Source organism: Leiobunum rupestre, chromosome 1 (genome assembly GCF_980474605.1).
Source record: "Leiobunum rupestre chromosome 1, qqLeiRupe1.1.hap1, whole genome shotgun sequence".
NCBI lineage: Eukaryota > Metazoa > Arthropoda > Arachnida > Opiliones > Sclerosomatidae > Leiobunum > Leiobunum rupestre.
The window spans coordinates 88,797,494-88,813,877 of NC_143384.1; the positions used below are offsets into that span (position 1 = coordinate 88,797,494).

General features: G+C 35.2%; 1 protein-coding gene across 1 annotated transcript; it reads left to right on the forward strand.

Moving 5' to 3' along the window:
* Window positions 1–880: 880 nt before the first annotated feature.
* On the forward strand, window positions 881–16,023 carry LOC149968822 (uncharacterized). Its single transcript, XM_090173395.1, has 7 exons — window positions 881–964; window positions 5,575–5,660; window positions 9,919–10,091; window positions 12,793–12,861; window positions 13,360–13,390; window positions 14,397–14,446; window positions 15,852–16,023. Exons 2-7 carry the CDS (start codon window positions 5,576–5,578, stop codon window positions 15,897–15,899), a joined length of 456 nt encoding a protein of 151 aa, XP_090029521.1. The 5' UTR covers window positions 881–964; window position 5,575; the 3' UTR covers window positions 15,900–16,023.
* The last annotated feature ends 361 nt before the right edge of the window (window positions 16,024–16,384 follow it).

Consider the following 16,384-nt stretch of genomic DNA (forward strand, 5'->3'; position numbering starts at 1 on the left):
CGTGTGACTTGCACGGTTGCACCATATTGTACCTAACGAGGAAGTACATGTAGTTTATTATTTAGTTTCTTTCGGTATCTCATAATTATCAATAATGTTAAATCCAATAGACCTTTGATCGTTAAATTAGTTCAACTTTCAATTGTTTTTCGTATTTTTTTAATTCTCCACTTACCAGTTTCAAAATTGCAATTAACCTTTGCAGATTACAGAGAACCAAACAAAAAGTTACAAATCTGCTGGATTTTCGGCTGCTAAACAAACATTTTTGCTGAGATAATCTACTTAGAAAACGGAAATCTCGTATACCTTGAGCTTCTGGCATTGGCCACAACGAGGCTCTTTGAAACCTGACAATTCCAATTCTTAAGGGTCAAATGTGTACTTCCCTTAACCCTCAATCTAAGAAAATGGCAATATTCCATCTTAATGTACTGTTATATTTTCCGTCACATTTAAGTAAGTAAAACATTTTAAAAGGATATTTTGCAATTTAGTTACTCTAATAAAGATATAAAAACACGTTTGAAAAAAAAATAAAAAGTCAGTCATTATAAACCTTTCACGACAATTGAAAATCCAGATCTAAATTAATTCTCGTCATCGTTATCTATAAAATGATGTAAGTTGCGTGTTACTATCACAATTGTTTGAAGCGATAAGCTGGCGCTCCAAACCTAAAATCATCTCGAAAACGGCTCTATTGGTTTTTCTAAAATTTGATTAGAGTAGACAGTATAAGTTAACCCGTAACGGACTTGCTCCCAAGTGACTGGTGACAAGTGGAGCACAGTAAGAGTAGAGAGGGGATTTATTTCGGGTGTATGCGTGCAACAAAGTGTTTTAGAAAAGCAAAGTTTGTTTTTTCACTGTAAGAAATCCAGCATAATCTTTTTTATTGAATTCGGATTCTGAAAGATTTGGTTTAAAAAGCGATACGCGATAGGATCACCTTCTAAACATCGTAAGTATATCATGAATAACCAACCAGCTCAGGCTACTGACTGAGGGTTAGCTAAACCATGTCAGTTTTGGAAATGAAAATATGACAAACATTTAATAAACATGAATTAAATACAACGGAACTTTAGATAAGTTATAACACGTTAGATAATATTTAAAAACTCCAATCGGTTCATCGATAAGTCAATTGACATAACGAAGTTTGTTGAGCTTTAAACGAAATACGATCCAGGCAGGCACATTATGTTACTGTTACGAAGAAGAAAAAGAGTTAGAAGAGGTAAATGTTTTATGAATTATTAAAAATATAATAAGATAAATAGCGCGAAAATTTTAGTGCGTTGTAATGCGCGCCAAAGTCTTACCAAAAAAGCTAGTTTTAACGAGATAAATTTGACTTAACTTATTGGGATTTGTAGATTGAAAACTTATTTAGATGAGGAAAGGGTACTTCCAGATAAGATTAGCCTAACTCGGTAGGCACCGGAATTTTGTGTTGGGGTTTTAGCCTTTAGTAGAAGAATTTTGTTTCACTGAAATGAATCTTTGGATTTAGTCCTGGTCCTGGAAGAACCACGATTATATACCATCTACTGGAATGAGGGGTAAATACTAAAATACTGCGGCCATGTTTTAAAAACAGTAGACGTGAGTCCTGATTTTCAAACATGGCCGTTTCCTTTGATATCTTCGCTCATGCGCAGAGTGAGCTACGCAGTTTGTTTACGAGAGAGTGATTGAAAGAAATATATTTTAAGTTTAGAGGAGCCGAAACATCCCTGGGTTATTTAGTTCAATTAGGTATGCTGGTGTTTTCAGTAGCGTAGATACGGTCTCTGCAGACCACGTAATGAAAATTTTTAAACAATTTCCACTTATTGCCAAATGTAAAATTATTCTTACACGTGTAATTAACATTACAAACGTTTCTCGATACCTAAACTTGTTTTATGGAGTGATGGCGCTTTTTCGAAGCAATCACTTGAGTTGAAATAAGAAACGGAAACGAAGTTTGTAGAACTCATAAGGTCATCTATTTCGGGTGACTGAAAATTTTAAATGACCATAAACATATTATTTTTACTGTGGGAGAACGACGATGTTTAGTCATCCGCGACCATTGAGATAAAGTGTTTTCACCAGCGCGAGAGGGGGAAGGGAAAACTTCACCGGCGGCCGCTTCTTTTTAGGTAACCAATAATATTTTAAAAATAAATAGATATCAAAGGAGCTGATACTTCGTGGATATAAAAATGTTTTAATTAAAATTTTTCGGGAGCTTTCAAACCGTGGTCCTTCGTCAGTCATTACATCATTAATACAGTATTAATGATGTAACGTCTGACGAAGGACCACGGTTTGAAAGTTCCCGAAAATTTTTAAGAAAAACATTTTTATATCCACGAAGTATCAGCTCCTTTGATATCTATTTATTTTTAAAATTTAAATTTATCATGGATCAGAATTTTAACATTTATAAATAAACCAATAATATACCGGGCTGATTGGTTTTTTAGCGGGAAAGGGCTTTAACTTTTTGAACGTGTGACGATTGGGTATAAGCAATTTTCCTCCCAATATAGCCATTGTTCCCAAGTATAAATAAATACATTATAACAAAACCAAGTTGTAACCAAATTAAGTCGCGGAGTTTGAACCTTAAATTACTTTCATTTTAAAACCATTTTTCTCAGTGGCGTAGCTAGGTCTCCAGGGCCCCTCGCGAAACCCTTTTGGGGGCTCGCTTTAATCGGATACTAAGAGTTCTTAAATTAGGAAGCATCTTGAAGTCGGGTCCAACGCATTGCGAGGTCTGTGGGGTCTGAAGATAATTTTTTCTTCTCCATTTTCAACTTCATTTAAAAAAACGGTTTAATTTTTTATACGCAATCGATTATGATACTAGAGTCATATCCATCCAAAGATGGAGCGTGTAAATGTAAATTAAATTAGGAATAGTAGACGAATGGCGATCAAATTGATTTCGGCATTTAAAAGTTATAGGAATTATTTTATTGATATTTTGAAGTTCACGTTTACACCATTTTGTGAAAATTTCAAGATTGAAATTGGCAATTGAAACTAATAATTTCTTAATTAAAAAATATAACGTTGGCGATAAATGAAATTTTAGAGTTGCGAAGGGCTTTTTTAATAACATCTTTATGCTTCTATTGAAATATGATCTTTGAGCTCTTTTCCATCGAAGGTCTTCAAAATTAATTTTTAATAAGTTTTTAGCTCACCATAAATTTAAGAAATTTTGAGACTACTTTCATATTAAGATATTTTATGTTTACTATCTCTTTAAGAATTTTTAACCTAACCTAAACTAGCCTTACCTTAACTTAAATAATCAAAATTAGAAAAGCGGCTTAAGAAATTGAGAATCGTTGTAACATTTAGTCCTTTGGTTTCGTCTTTGCATAATACTTGTGGAGGTTAATAGGAATTGCACTGTCCTGTTGGCTATAGTGGCACGAAAGGCTTTCTAACACCCTCCTAAGTGGCACCTCTGCTATAAAAATTTATCCGCGTCTTTCATTAGTACAAGTTGGTTATTGTAAACAAGGGTACAATTTAATCAACGGGCATTGTCCCCTTTTGGGCCCCTCTTTTCAATTACTCAGCAGCGGTGGTTTGTTAGCAGACCTATTCCGAGGTTAATACTCAAGAAAGGGAGGGGGTTGGAGGAAAATCAAGGTGTTCATAGACTCAGTTCATATTTTCGGACTACATAACGTAAAAATAAATTTATTTAATCATCTCAAACTCTTTACTAATATACTGAATTTCAACTGCCTCCAAAGCCAAATTTGGTTGCAGCCACATACCTTCTCAGGTAGCCAATGTCCTCTGGTCATTTCCGTTGTGTAGGAACAGCGTTACCAGTCAAAAACATTTTCCGCCGTCCAAAGTTTTTTTTAATGTTGTCAGAATCATATTATTGGGTTTGAAATACACCGAAAATGGCCAACTTTTGTTTTACCTGCCAAATGCACTATCGTTGTATCGGTTCGGACATAAAAACACTTCTTCGAATGAAGGGTCAGCCTCCATTTCCCTGAAATTTTACGTTTCGCAGAGCCCCTGTTTACAAGGGTTCTCATTAAGGGTTTGGAATATTTATTTTATTTGGGAGCTCCTCGGCCGAAACGTAGGGTTTAATTTAATGTTTAATAAAACCATTTAAAAAAGTCACATCGCAACATTCTGATAGGTCTGTGCGAGTACAAAAACATAATCGAGTGCTCAGCCTTTTTTGAGTTCGGGTACTTGTACTCGACCTCGAATAAGTCATTGGAGAATACTCGTCGATTACCGAGAACCAAAAAATTGCATATTCGCGTACTCGATTACTCGAAAAAGCCGCTCTCTAAACTCGCCGAGTATTTATTTTTCTATCCTCGTTGCTTCAAAGTTCAAAGAGGGGTTTTTACAACGTTTTTGGGGGCAATAAACGGTACCTACAAAGTTGTGGAAACTGTGGTTCAGTTAAATTATAGGAATATTTTCAGCATTGAAAGTTACTTTATACTCCTTTTCAATTTAATTTCATAATTGCTTAAATAAAACCAGCTCCTTATCAAATACTCGATAACCCGACTCGTTAAAAATATTACTCGAGAGTTTTTTGTTACTCGACTCGAATAAGAAAAAGTTTCCCCTTAATCAAGTACTCGATTACTCGACCTCGACTTCAATATTACTCGACTCGAAAACTCGATTAATAAAAAATTGATACTCGATTGCCTAAAAACACTAATCGCACAGCCCTACATTCTGACAGTATCTTTAAATAGGCTGTTTCTATTAAAATTAAGATTAAAAAAGTGGTTTTCAATGAGTTTATTTCAGCCTTGAAATTCTTACAGTAAACTGATTTAATAATAAAAAGACTGCTTATATATTTATTTCAACTTCAATTAAGATAGTTTTATGTTATAAAATGAAGATATTGATAGACATAATTTATAAACTAACCTGTTTCAATGGAAATGCGCGTATCTATAAGGTTGAAAACTCCCCAGAAAGAGTATATTTGATATCGAAAATAATCTCCTAATACAAGCGAGGGATAGTTTAATAAAATATGAACGTCACCGAGTGTTTGGTAGTGGCACCAGGTAAGGCTTTTCGACTTTTCAGAAAAGTAGAAAGCGTTACCGACGTGTGATAAAGATAAGGATTTTTGGTCCCGCTGAGAGCAGGATTGAACAAAACCTTTTGTGATTAATTTTTTTTATCTTATAAAGGAAGAGCTATTTTGCTAAATATAAGTTTCAATATGTGTATATCCTTGGCGCACCTAATGCTAATAAGATATAATAATATAAGTTTATATTAATATAAGTTTCAATTATATAAGTTTATAACAATATAAGTTTCAGTAATATAAGTTTATAATAATATAAGTTTCAATAATATAAGTTAATAATAATATATGTTTCAATAATATAAGTTTCAGTAATATAAGTTATATTATTATAAACTTATATTACTGAAACTTATATTATTATAAACTTATATTATTATAAACTTATATTATTATAAAGTTTCAATATGTGTATATCCTTGGCGCACCTAATGCTAATAATTTTGACTTTCCAGAATGGAGACACCGCGCTCAAACACCGAGGATATGCAAAGGTGGTTGGAAAATAATGACTTACAATGTTTTTCATATATTTTTAAAGGTATTTACTAGATTTTTTTTATTATTTCTTAATATTTCATCGTCTAGTAAAAGATGGTGGTATGTAATTCCTTACACGTGTAACTCCTGCCAATTTGGATTTTATATATTGATAAGGTGCTTAAAGGCCTAGGTTTTCTTCTGCCTGTCACCCTAGGCCCTTAACGGGTCGGAGTGTGCAATAATTGGTGGCTTTACCGGGGAGTCGGGGTCCGGCTCTTGAAACCCATACCGGGAGGTGACGAATTGGGATATGTTAGCTTCGTTCAAACGGTCCTATCTCCACCTCCGACTTCGGTCAGGTAGGGGCTGGAAATCGAGCTTCGGCTTGGGCTAACGGAGAGGGTCCAGGCAAACTGGCCGCCTCGGCGGATTGAGTAGCCAGGCTGGCGCTAGGATTTTCGGGCCCCAGGTAATTTTTACTCCAAAAATTGTTTTTTTTTTGGAAATAGTCAGATAGTTTTAGTTAGGCACCCGTTCCGGCGGCCCCTTTCGGAGGCCCGGGCCCGGGGACTTTTGTCCCGCTTATCCCCCCCTAACGCCGGCCCTGTGTGGGGCGATGGGCCTCCGTATGAGGGCACGGCGGACACATTTCTCGGCCTTTCGGAGTTCCACCGGGATCTCCGGTGCCAGCTATGCCAGGTTATGCGGGCTGCTGTGTGCCCGTTGTTCCCCTTTATGAGCTCTCTCCGAAGGACTCGGCTCTCTGCTTTCGTAGGTAGGGTGTCGGCTGGAGTTGCCATAGCATCCACTCTTAGTCCCTCCGCTGTGCGAAGTGGAAAATGGTCCACCCATTGCTGTACCTTCTGCTGGGTTGAGTGGCTTGCGTCGACGGTGCGACCATCAGTTGTAGGGGACTACTACCCATGCTGGTTTTGTCACCTGTCCGGGCGTGTGGACGCTGGCGTAGGGCACTATGATGATAGACCTCCAGTGATATGGTCTCTGTTACTAGGTGCACCGGGCTATAATTTCTGACATATTGGCTGTCACCCTGGAGGCCTGGATATTTAGTTGCCCTTAACGCCCCCTTGCATAAACGCTTATCGCAGTACACCTTTTTGGAGAAGGTCCGGCGGCGAAATGCGCCTTTCGAACAAATCTTTTCTGCCTGCCAGTTGGTGCCCCGAGGAGAGAAAAAAACACAGTCCGCGAGTTAGACCCTTATTTTGACCCCCATCTTTAGCCATCGACCGCTTTCGTGTAGATTAGGCAAATTCCTGGAAAATCATCCATCAGGACGAAAAGAAAATCCCAAAATTGGCTGAGTGCGTACCAACGCTTACGACATAATTAAACGTTTAAGGCGTTACCTTTACATTCAGGTGAGGGTCGTCCCTCTTTGCGCGTAAGAAAGAGAACTAGATTTGGGCTATCGCTGTATTATTTCGGTTTCCTAAATATTTGAACTAAAACTTATTAAATTAAATACACAAAATAATAAAAAAATTAAAATATTTTCATAGACAACAACTTTTCGAATTTATTCAAAACTATTCTTATATCCTATAAGGCTATATAAGCTAATTTATTTCCCAAATCTTATCGACATATTCAAATTTGTTATTCATATATGGTCTAAAACTATTAAATTGGTACTCATCCTCGTATAAATTAAATTTTATGACCATGGTATCGATGTATTAACTAAAATTAAAATCAACGACGGATACTTCATGGTTAAAACATTTTTATTTTTAAAAATTTGGCTAGCTTTCGGGTATGACACCCCTTGTCAAGCGTAAGTCTTTAACTAAATTTTCAATGCAACATTTTTGATTTTTAATTTTTAACATTTTTGATTTTTAAATCCCCCCCAGTTTTTTATACATATTTTACCCCTATCTAAGTTTAATTGACCTTCGGTTTTTATTGCGACCGCTTCTTTAAAGTCTCTTTTAAAATAGTTTTGTTCACGTGTCACTATTTTTCCTTCGTCGAATTCAATATTCTGTCCTTGCGTAGTCCATACGTGGTTTGCTATCCCGTTATGTTTTTCTCCTAATTTTATACATTTGTTATGTTCCTTTTTCCGGATTTTAAATTTTCTTTTGGTTTGCCCTATATATGATTTTTTACATTCACAACTAATTTTATATACGATGCCTGTTTCGTTATCTTTCGCTGTTTTTGGTTTATTTTTAATTAGGGTTGATATTAATGTATTGGATTTTTTACTAATTAAATTTATATTTATATTTTTTAATTGTTATACCTTTTTTATAGATAGGGGTAAAATATGTATAAAATACCTGGGGGGATTTAAAAATCAAAAATGTTAAAATTAAAAAATAAAAAATGTTGTATTGTAAATTTAGTTAAAGACTCACGCATGACAAGGGGTGTCATACCGGAAAGCTAGCCAAATTTGTAAAAATAAAAATGTTTTAACCATGAAGTATCCGTCGTTGATTTTAATTTTAGTTGGTACTCATCCTATAAGCCATATCGAACTGTTTGGTAAATATACACTAAACACGTGCTGTTGAAAGATTCCACAAAATAAGTGTCGCGCGCAAAAAATGTAATCAGGGGGTTATTTCTACACTTTACTTTTCAAAATGAATATCTTTGGAAGGGAAGCCTTCTAGGTCTTTCTAATTTTTGCTATTCCAATGACCAAAAGTCAAGCTAGGAGTATTTAACTTTAGACGAGAGATGTCATCGTTAAAATATAAATATTGGTAAGTTAGACTCAACTAAATTGATTTATCTTAATTTTCATCGAACGCTTTTGATTCTCTCTACTTTACGGTAAATGGTATATTTTAAATAAAGAATTTAATTTCACAGTAATTATACAACAAAGAGAGTTATCATCAGTTCGTTTTCAACCAAATTATTAGAAAAAGCAAACTGGAATGTCTTCAGTAAAACTGTCCTAGCTTAAAGATTCCCATAGCAACGGGCGTCGTTTACGCCTAAGGTTTTAATTCGTTGTTAAACCATTTTTCAATAAGAAATCGCAGTACATAATTTTTTTTAAACCATGTAAGCGCGTCAATTTACGAGCCATTAGACTTGTTTCTTAAGATCGAATATATTTTCTGGTATGTCTACCGAATGAGTCTTTCATTAGCAACGGAGGCCAGTCAATTCATTTGAAACTAAATTTCGTCTACTGTATGTTTTTATTATAATCGAACTCATTGATTATTATATTGAAATAAGAATGCACCACAAGATAATTAATTTCAACGTCTTTTATTTTATTCGAGACGGAATGAAAAACAACTATATATTAAATCATCCGAACGGCTAGCCACAATTTAACATCAAAACAATTTCGCTGTTAACCGTCTTGACATAAAAAATATTATCGTTTAGTTTCAAATTCCGATAAAGACTATTTAAATCTATTTTTAAATTATACTTTTGAGAAGTTAAAGCCCCGCCCGTCGTTTTTTTAGGCGCATTCGTGTCCGAAACCAAAGGACCTTGAGACAAAAACATATATAATGTTGTTGTTTATTATTGCAAAACAATTAAAAAAGGTAAAACAGTATGAACTATATAGCCGTTAAACTTTGTTAAGTGAAACCTTAGACCAAGATACACAGGGACGTCGCACGTTAGATATTTGGCGCCCGAAGCTTCGTTGCAGCTGCATATTTCCTATTTATCGCGCGCTGTGTCGCTAGTAGCGAAGGTGAGTCAATTTTTAATGGCTATTTGAGTCACGTGCACAGCCCTACAACCTGACAGCACGTGGCCTGCAACAGCGTGGCTCCAAAAACAAATTTTATGGTATGTTTTTTAATATTTGTGTCCCTAAAATATTAAAAAAATATAAAATAATTTAAAAATATGTAACTCTTAGCTGATTATTTTTTTCAAGTTCTTTAAAAAACGTTATTTTTATCTCTCATGGATGGCGCCTATTGACTATCTGTATCACCTAACCCCCCTCTCCCTACCGCAGCCGCAACAAAGCCCCGCCGAAAAATAAAGTGTTCGGTATGCTATGAGCGAGACGTCCCTGTGTTTCTTGGTCTAAGGTGAAACAAATACGGAAAACTTTCAAAAGAGTTAACAAATATATCATATGCTATAGTACATAGTGGTATATAACAAACCCACGAAATTTAATCTTTATTGTTTTCCTGGTGGTGAACATTTCGTAATCAGAACATAATTTATTCTTTAAAAGTAAGGGGTTGGTGCCTTGGGTATTAGCTTAGCTGATTATTATTTATTATTATTATTATTTTTTGCCTTAATATTAATCTAGTTTTTTATTTGTCACTAATATTTTATAGCAAATAAATTTGACGACGAGATATTCTTCAAGATGAACGAAGCCTATGTGAAAGAAGTTCTTCCATTTCCCGGAGACAGGCTGAGGTTTATGATCAAATATGAAAAGATTATGAACCCCGAAGCGTTGCCAACCACCCCTGACTGTTCCGCTTCTACTTCGCCTCAGCACAAGGTTGGTAACACTTGAGGAAAAATGAAATTTATGATAGTCAAAATGTTTTCAAATTTATCGTAAACATTTCCAAAAAAACTGTGTTAGCAAATCCGGCTATTGCTATAGTTAAGAATGCTGTTTGGTGGCATTTCCCCAAATTCCTCAGCCTTCCCTTTGTTCTATGTTATTATAATTATTCCGGGTGCCATCATAAAATCGTGCAGAAATAGAAGAAATAGATGTGACCAACGCATGTTGTTAGCATTTTGATACATATCACTGAAAAACAGTGCTGTGGTGCTCTTTGATATGTAGAAGCAGATGCGCTTTCATTGTATTATTTCAAAGTTTAAATTCCAGTTTAAAATTTCTTTATTTAAACAGTCAATTTATTTAAACCTTTATAGCACCATAAAGCTAAACCACATATTTACCCTAGCTATATAACTTCAGAGCAGACACCTTATACAGGATATTTGAATTTATCGCCCCAGGCATTTTGCTCAAACACTATATAACCTAGAAATGTGAAATTTTCAGGATGCACACTATCCGGGAAAATCATTGTTAGATGAACATTTCAGCGAAATCATGACATATTTCCCGGCTCTGGATTTTTTCTAATGCTAGGTGGTAGACGAAAGCTGTCAATGAACACGTTGTAAAACATACTCGAAAACCTTAAATTAAATTGGTTTGGTTGGAATAGGTCATTTTGTCACTGATATCATAAGTAACATAATTACTCATAAGTGTGCCTCTGTTTAACATCTCTGTATTAAAAATTTAAATGAGACCTTCTGCAACTTAATTCTGTAGGAAGGCTTATTAGTTTTCCCCATTAAGCCGATTCGGTAGAAAAAAGGTCTAATGATGCGATTTCCTAGTAGACAAGCCCAGACGTTGAAACTAAATTGGATTATCATAGCTTCGCATGTTGTTGTTATGTCTGTTAAACGCACTCTCGCAAGCACAAAATTTGAGTTAGCGTCGAGTTCGGGACTACTTATTTTCTTTCAATTTTTTCCATTAGATAGTAGCGGCAATGAGAGTGGCGGATGTTTCTCTAACTACGCTGTACAGCCAAAGGTAGTGGAGATAGGATTTTCACCACCCGGGAGTTGTTGATTTCTAACTCTTTGGGGCATATAGTTCATCCCTTCCCACATATACTTTTACTCTAAGGTTCGACTTTCACAATAAAGATTGAAGTGAGATTGGAATAGCTCTTAACATGCGTCGCGATAGACTCCATCGCCATCTCTTTTTAATAAAAGAACTAAAAACTACATGTACCTATGTAAGAAAATGTAGCTGGCGAGAGTGCGTTTAAACGGGCCGTCTCTCGAGAATGAGCACTCATCGGATACGAGGAGCCAACGGGGGAAAATTTCATTTCCACCGGCCATGGTGCTGAACCCTTTTCAAAAGTCCTAAATAAGTCGATCGTCTATCAATATCTTGAAGGGATTTGTTGTGCGTCGCACGGTGTCGATAAAAGTTATAGTGGTCAAGGACACTTCATACATAAATCGGAGCATGCCATTCTTATACTTGCTCGAGGGTATGCAACAAAGTTGGAGATGACTGTGTCTTCCATATTAAAGTAATGATCTCCCCGTCCGCGGAATCTGGCATTCACATTGCCGTCATTTTCAAATCACGAACAGCACGGAAAATAGTGTGGTGATCTGGTCGACTGTCTGAAAAGAACATTCGCAATAACGTGCATTTGGATGACCATCACCATGGTATAACTTAACCATCTTGGACCGTTGTTCACGGCTATAACGAGGCATACCTAATTACTGAAGTAGTACAGATAATGATTTTAATATCGGTGACTCCGCATTTCAAATACTTAAAAGGAAACCTAAATTTTAACGAAGTGCAAATGGAAAAAAAAAACCTTGGGAAATTTATTTAGCATAAGTTCGACATTTTTGTAGACATCTTACAACCTCCTTCTTTAAATTTTCGGAAATTGCTTTTTACCTAATATCTCAGTGACAAATTAACCTATTCCAACCAAAGCAATTTCATTTAACGTTTTCGAGTATGCTCTCCAACCTTTTCCATGACAATTTTCGTCTACCACCTAGCGTTAAAAAATTAAAATTTAAAAATCGTGAATAATGTCATGATTTGCATATAGGCAATAAAGTTTTTGAGCAAAATGCCTGGGGTGATCAAATCCCTTTCTATGGTAATATTGGGAAGTGATTGAGATAACATTTTTGAATATATTTAATTTTTCACTTAAAAACGATTTATAATATTTCCCATGATAATTGTAGGCTTAACTTTGTACACCAAGCTTTATCGTTGCCTGGCAGCGCAAAGGGTTCATTGACCTTGGACCTTAGCGAACATCTAAGCGAAAGACTTATTACCTCCATACTTGCGACGCCATATTGTTGTTGCGAATATGGACCACTATTTGGCAGTATCAAGATTTTGAAATTATTTTTTAATTAAGTTTAGTTAACGATTAGCCCAATAGCGAGAAAAAGACGCATACAAATTTTGTTTCTATAACATTTAGAGCAGACGATAAATTACAAAGCGTCTGCAGTTTCCGCGCTTTTCGCGTTGGCCGCTATGTGGCTCTATGGAAACTTTAAAGGTTCAATTCGAGAATCCTTGAAATCTATCTACTGTTTTCTTCCAATGTTTAAGGTCAGTAGATCACGTGTTGTTGTTTTTTTTTTCGTCGCAGGATCATCGGTCAATTGGAACCCACTCTGTTGCTGCTGAGAATGATTCCAAAGTTGAAATCCAAGACTCGGTAATTTAAATCGTAACAACAACGCATTGACTTGAGTAGTTTTATTAAGTCCTTAGGATGATATGAAATTTAATAATAATAATAATAATAATAATCAGCTAGGCTAATACCCAAGGCACCACCTTAGGCCTAAGTCATCATGCGACTTTTAAAGCCCTTAATTCAGGTGGCCGGGTTACAATGCGTAGGAGGGTGGTGGCAAGCCCTGCATGCCACGCGTTCGAGCCAACAGCTCCCTACACTAACTATTACCGTTAACCTCAACAAGTTTTTGTGGAAGGGGAAACCGAAGATCTCGGGGGAAAACCCCTTAAACCAGTGGGGAGAGAACTTGCAAACTCTACGCAGAAGGACTCGTACCGGATTTCCACCCAGTGCCACTAGCTGGGATCGAACCCATCTCCTCTTGCTACTAGGCGAAAGTGCTAACCACTCCACCACCCCACGAAATTCTAGGTCCATATAAGCTATTTCAATCGTTTGTATTTTTATTTTTAGATTATTGGTGGTGAGAAGAACAAGGAAAAAGGTATTTTTAAAAGTTTTGTGTTAAATTGACCGAAAAATAAATAAAGTGCCTCAACATTAAAATTTAAATAAAAAGATCTATTATGTCGCAAAATATAATATGACGGTGGTTTAAATTTAACCGTCCAACAATTCATATTGATAGCATTACAATTATTTACAAAGATTTAATTTTTGGTAATGTGCCAAAGCTTCTGATTTTTCATAAGTAATAATAGCAGCTTATTTTACTTAAATTTTTAATATTATTTATACATAAATTACAATTGGCAGCAACTAGTTGCTTAGTCGTGTAAATCATAGCTTCTCGGACGCAGATAATGTGGAGAGTTGTGTGACGGCGACTACCAATCCCCGAACGGGTGGTTCACATTCTTCCGCCACGGGTGTTCCATCCCAATCCCTGAGTATCACCCTGTTGGTGTGGCCTTGACACATTTCTCACTCCTGACTAACCGGTGACCCACACATACTAATCTCTACCATGAAGAACCATAATAATATTTTGCCAACCACGGTTTTTATATTTCGAGAGAATGTGGTTACGACTAGCGTGTATCACGGTCAACTTTAACCCCTGCACGAGAGGGGGGCTGGGAAAACATCACCGACACGGGCTGCAATCGCCTCGAACAACGTCCATTTTACGAGCCCAATGAGATACCGGGTTGATTTATAAGGCATACGAGGGGGGTTGAGAGCAACCATTTAAATCATCTCAACACAGTCATTGTTCCTCAGTGGAAACTAGGAGCAACAAGCACAGCACCCACACAAGGAGAACGCAACCCGTCAAAGTCGTGCATTTTCTTGCGTATAGTTTTCATTGACTTTAGATGCTTTAGCGCCGTCGGAAGGGGAACATTCGGAAAGGCTCATCCAATGAAATTTGTACACAACACTGCGTTAGCGTGTTTAAAGGCAAGCTGCGATCTCCTTGCGTTTGTTGCTCCTTGGTGGAAATAACTACATTCTTGATGGAAACGAGAAATATTTTGTCATTTCAGTTGGGGCAAAAATTGCGAGTATGGTTATTAAAGGACCTGTAAATGGATCGGTAAGGAAAATGATCCTTCACTACTTTCTTTCTGTGTATGTGGTTCTGAAAAAAAAAGGAATAAGTAAGCCAATAGAAATTAGGAGAACGAATACAAAAAGCCATTCCAAGAAAATTCCAACTCCGTTTTCATTTAAAATTGGTCAGGAAAAGTTGATTTCCGAATTTTTTTTACGGTGCTTAAATCGGTTTCTTGAGATATTCAGTTGCAAAGTTACGTTTGTGAAGTTGAAGAGTTAAATCAGTTTAAACCTGGTGTTCTAAAGACGGGCATTCCGAAGGCGAAAATAAAATAGCATTGAAACCCAAAATGGATGAGATCATTTTTTCGCATTTGGAATTTTATAGGAGTTTTTAAATTATTAAACGAAATAGTTTTTTTCGTAATTGCTTGCTTTCTAAGCTAGTTAGGTAAAACCCAACAAATATTTAGTACTGGTGACAGCCATAAGTAGAAAAAGCACATGTTTGCCCGTTAACGCGGTACTTTCTCCAGCTCGTGATTTCTAAAACTTAAAAAAAAAATGTAGAAATGTTCTTAATTTACAAAATTAGCAATGAAGTACTTGGTAATCGTAATTGAGGAAAACAATCATGAATTTTTATTTTGCAAAATCTAAATTTTGTAATTTGCCAAAATATGTTCTATGGAAATTTTATAAATTCAGTTTTTTTAACAATTTGCAAAATTTTCTCGACAACTTTTTAAAAAATTAAAAAAGTATTCATATTAAAAAGCGATTGTTTTCTGAATTAGTTAATGATCAGTTTACGTTTTTATGAAGTTGATAAATTACAATTTACTTTTTAAAGGCCTAGGTTTTTTTCTGCCTGTCACCCTTTAAATTTACTCTCGCCTACCAACAGGGTAATTGTTTGGAAGGAAAGTAATTTTGAATTGTGACCGGCAGAAGAAAACCTAGGCCTTTAAGTCAACTATTTTGTAAATATCAAACTTATTAATTACTATGGTATTATATAAATATCAAAGATTAGTAGAATTAAAAAAGGAATGGTAAGTTGCGACACCTCTAAATGTCCAATTAAAACAAATATTTATTTAAAATTTTTCATAGTAAATTTTACTAATTTCCTTAATTAATATATAAGTATTAATATGGTAAAACTAATCCTATGCATTAAAATACAGTATAGAAAAATGAAAGAAACGACCACATTTGCATAGTGAGATTTCAAAATATTTTATTAAAAATAATAACATTTTAGATATCAATGTATAATTATATTTATTATTAAAAAATACATTTCTAAATCTCACTATGCAATAGTGGCCGTTTAATTTTTCTATAAAAAGTATATAAGTAATTAACTAATATCCATAATTAGTTAATAAGTAATTGAGCAATTTCCTTATATTTTATTGTTGGTTCTTATTTCTTTGCAGGTAAATGGACCTGTAAAAAGTGTGGTCAGTCACATGAACTGGAAATAGTTCCCACTGTGTATGGTGGAACTGCGAGCATCCCTTCCCCTAAAGATACGATAAAAAAATTAATTAAAACGTTAATTTCTAATAAATTGTCGGTGTTAGGTAAGTGGTGGATTTCAAATGTATATGAAATATCATTATTAAAATCTTACTATAAGGTTCTGGTTCTATCTTTTTTTTAATTATAATATTTTTATGAAATATTCTTGAAAAAGCCCTTCTAAATGTTCCCTCTTTTTTAATAACTCAACGTAAATTTCCAGCTACTACTTTTACTTTTATTTAAAAGATACAAGAAGCTCTCAAACTAGTAAATCAAAAATTTTAAATTCAAAATTAATTATGTAATTAAAGTAATTATCATTTTAGTACAATTTATTAGCACAGCCACATTTCACCTGAAGTATGCTTCGCGACAAAGCCCCAAGGCATAGAAGTCTGATTGGCTCGGACTACCGACTAAAATAAATATACAATCTAGTACAATT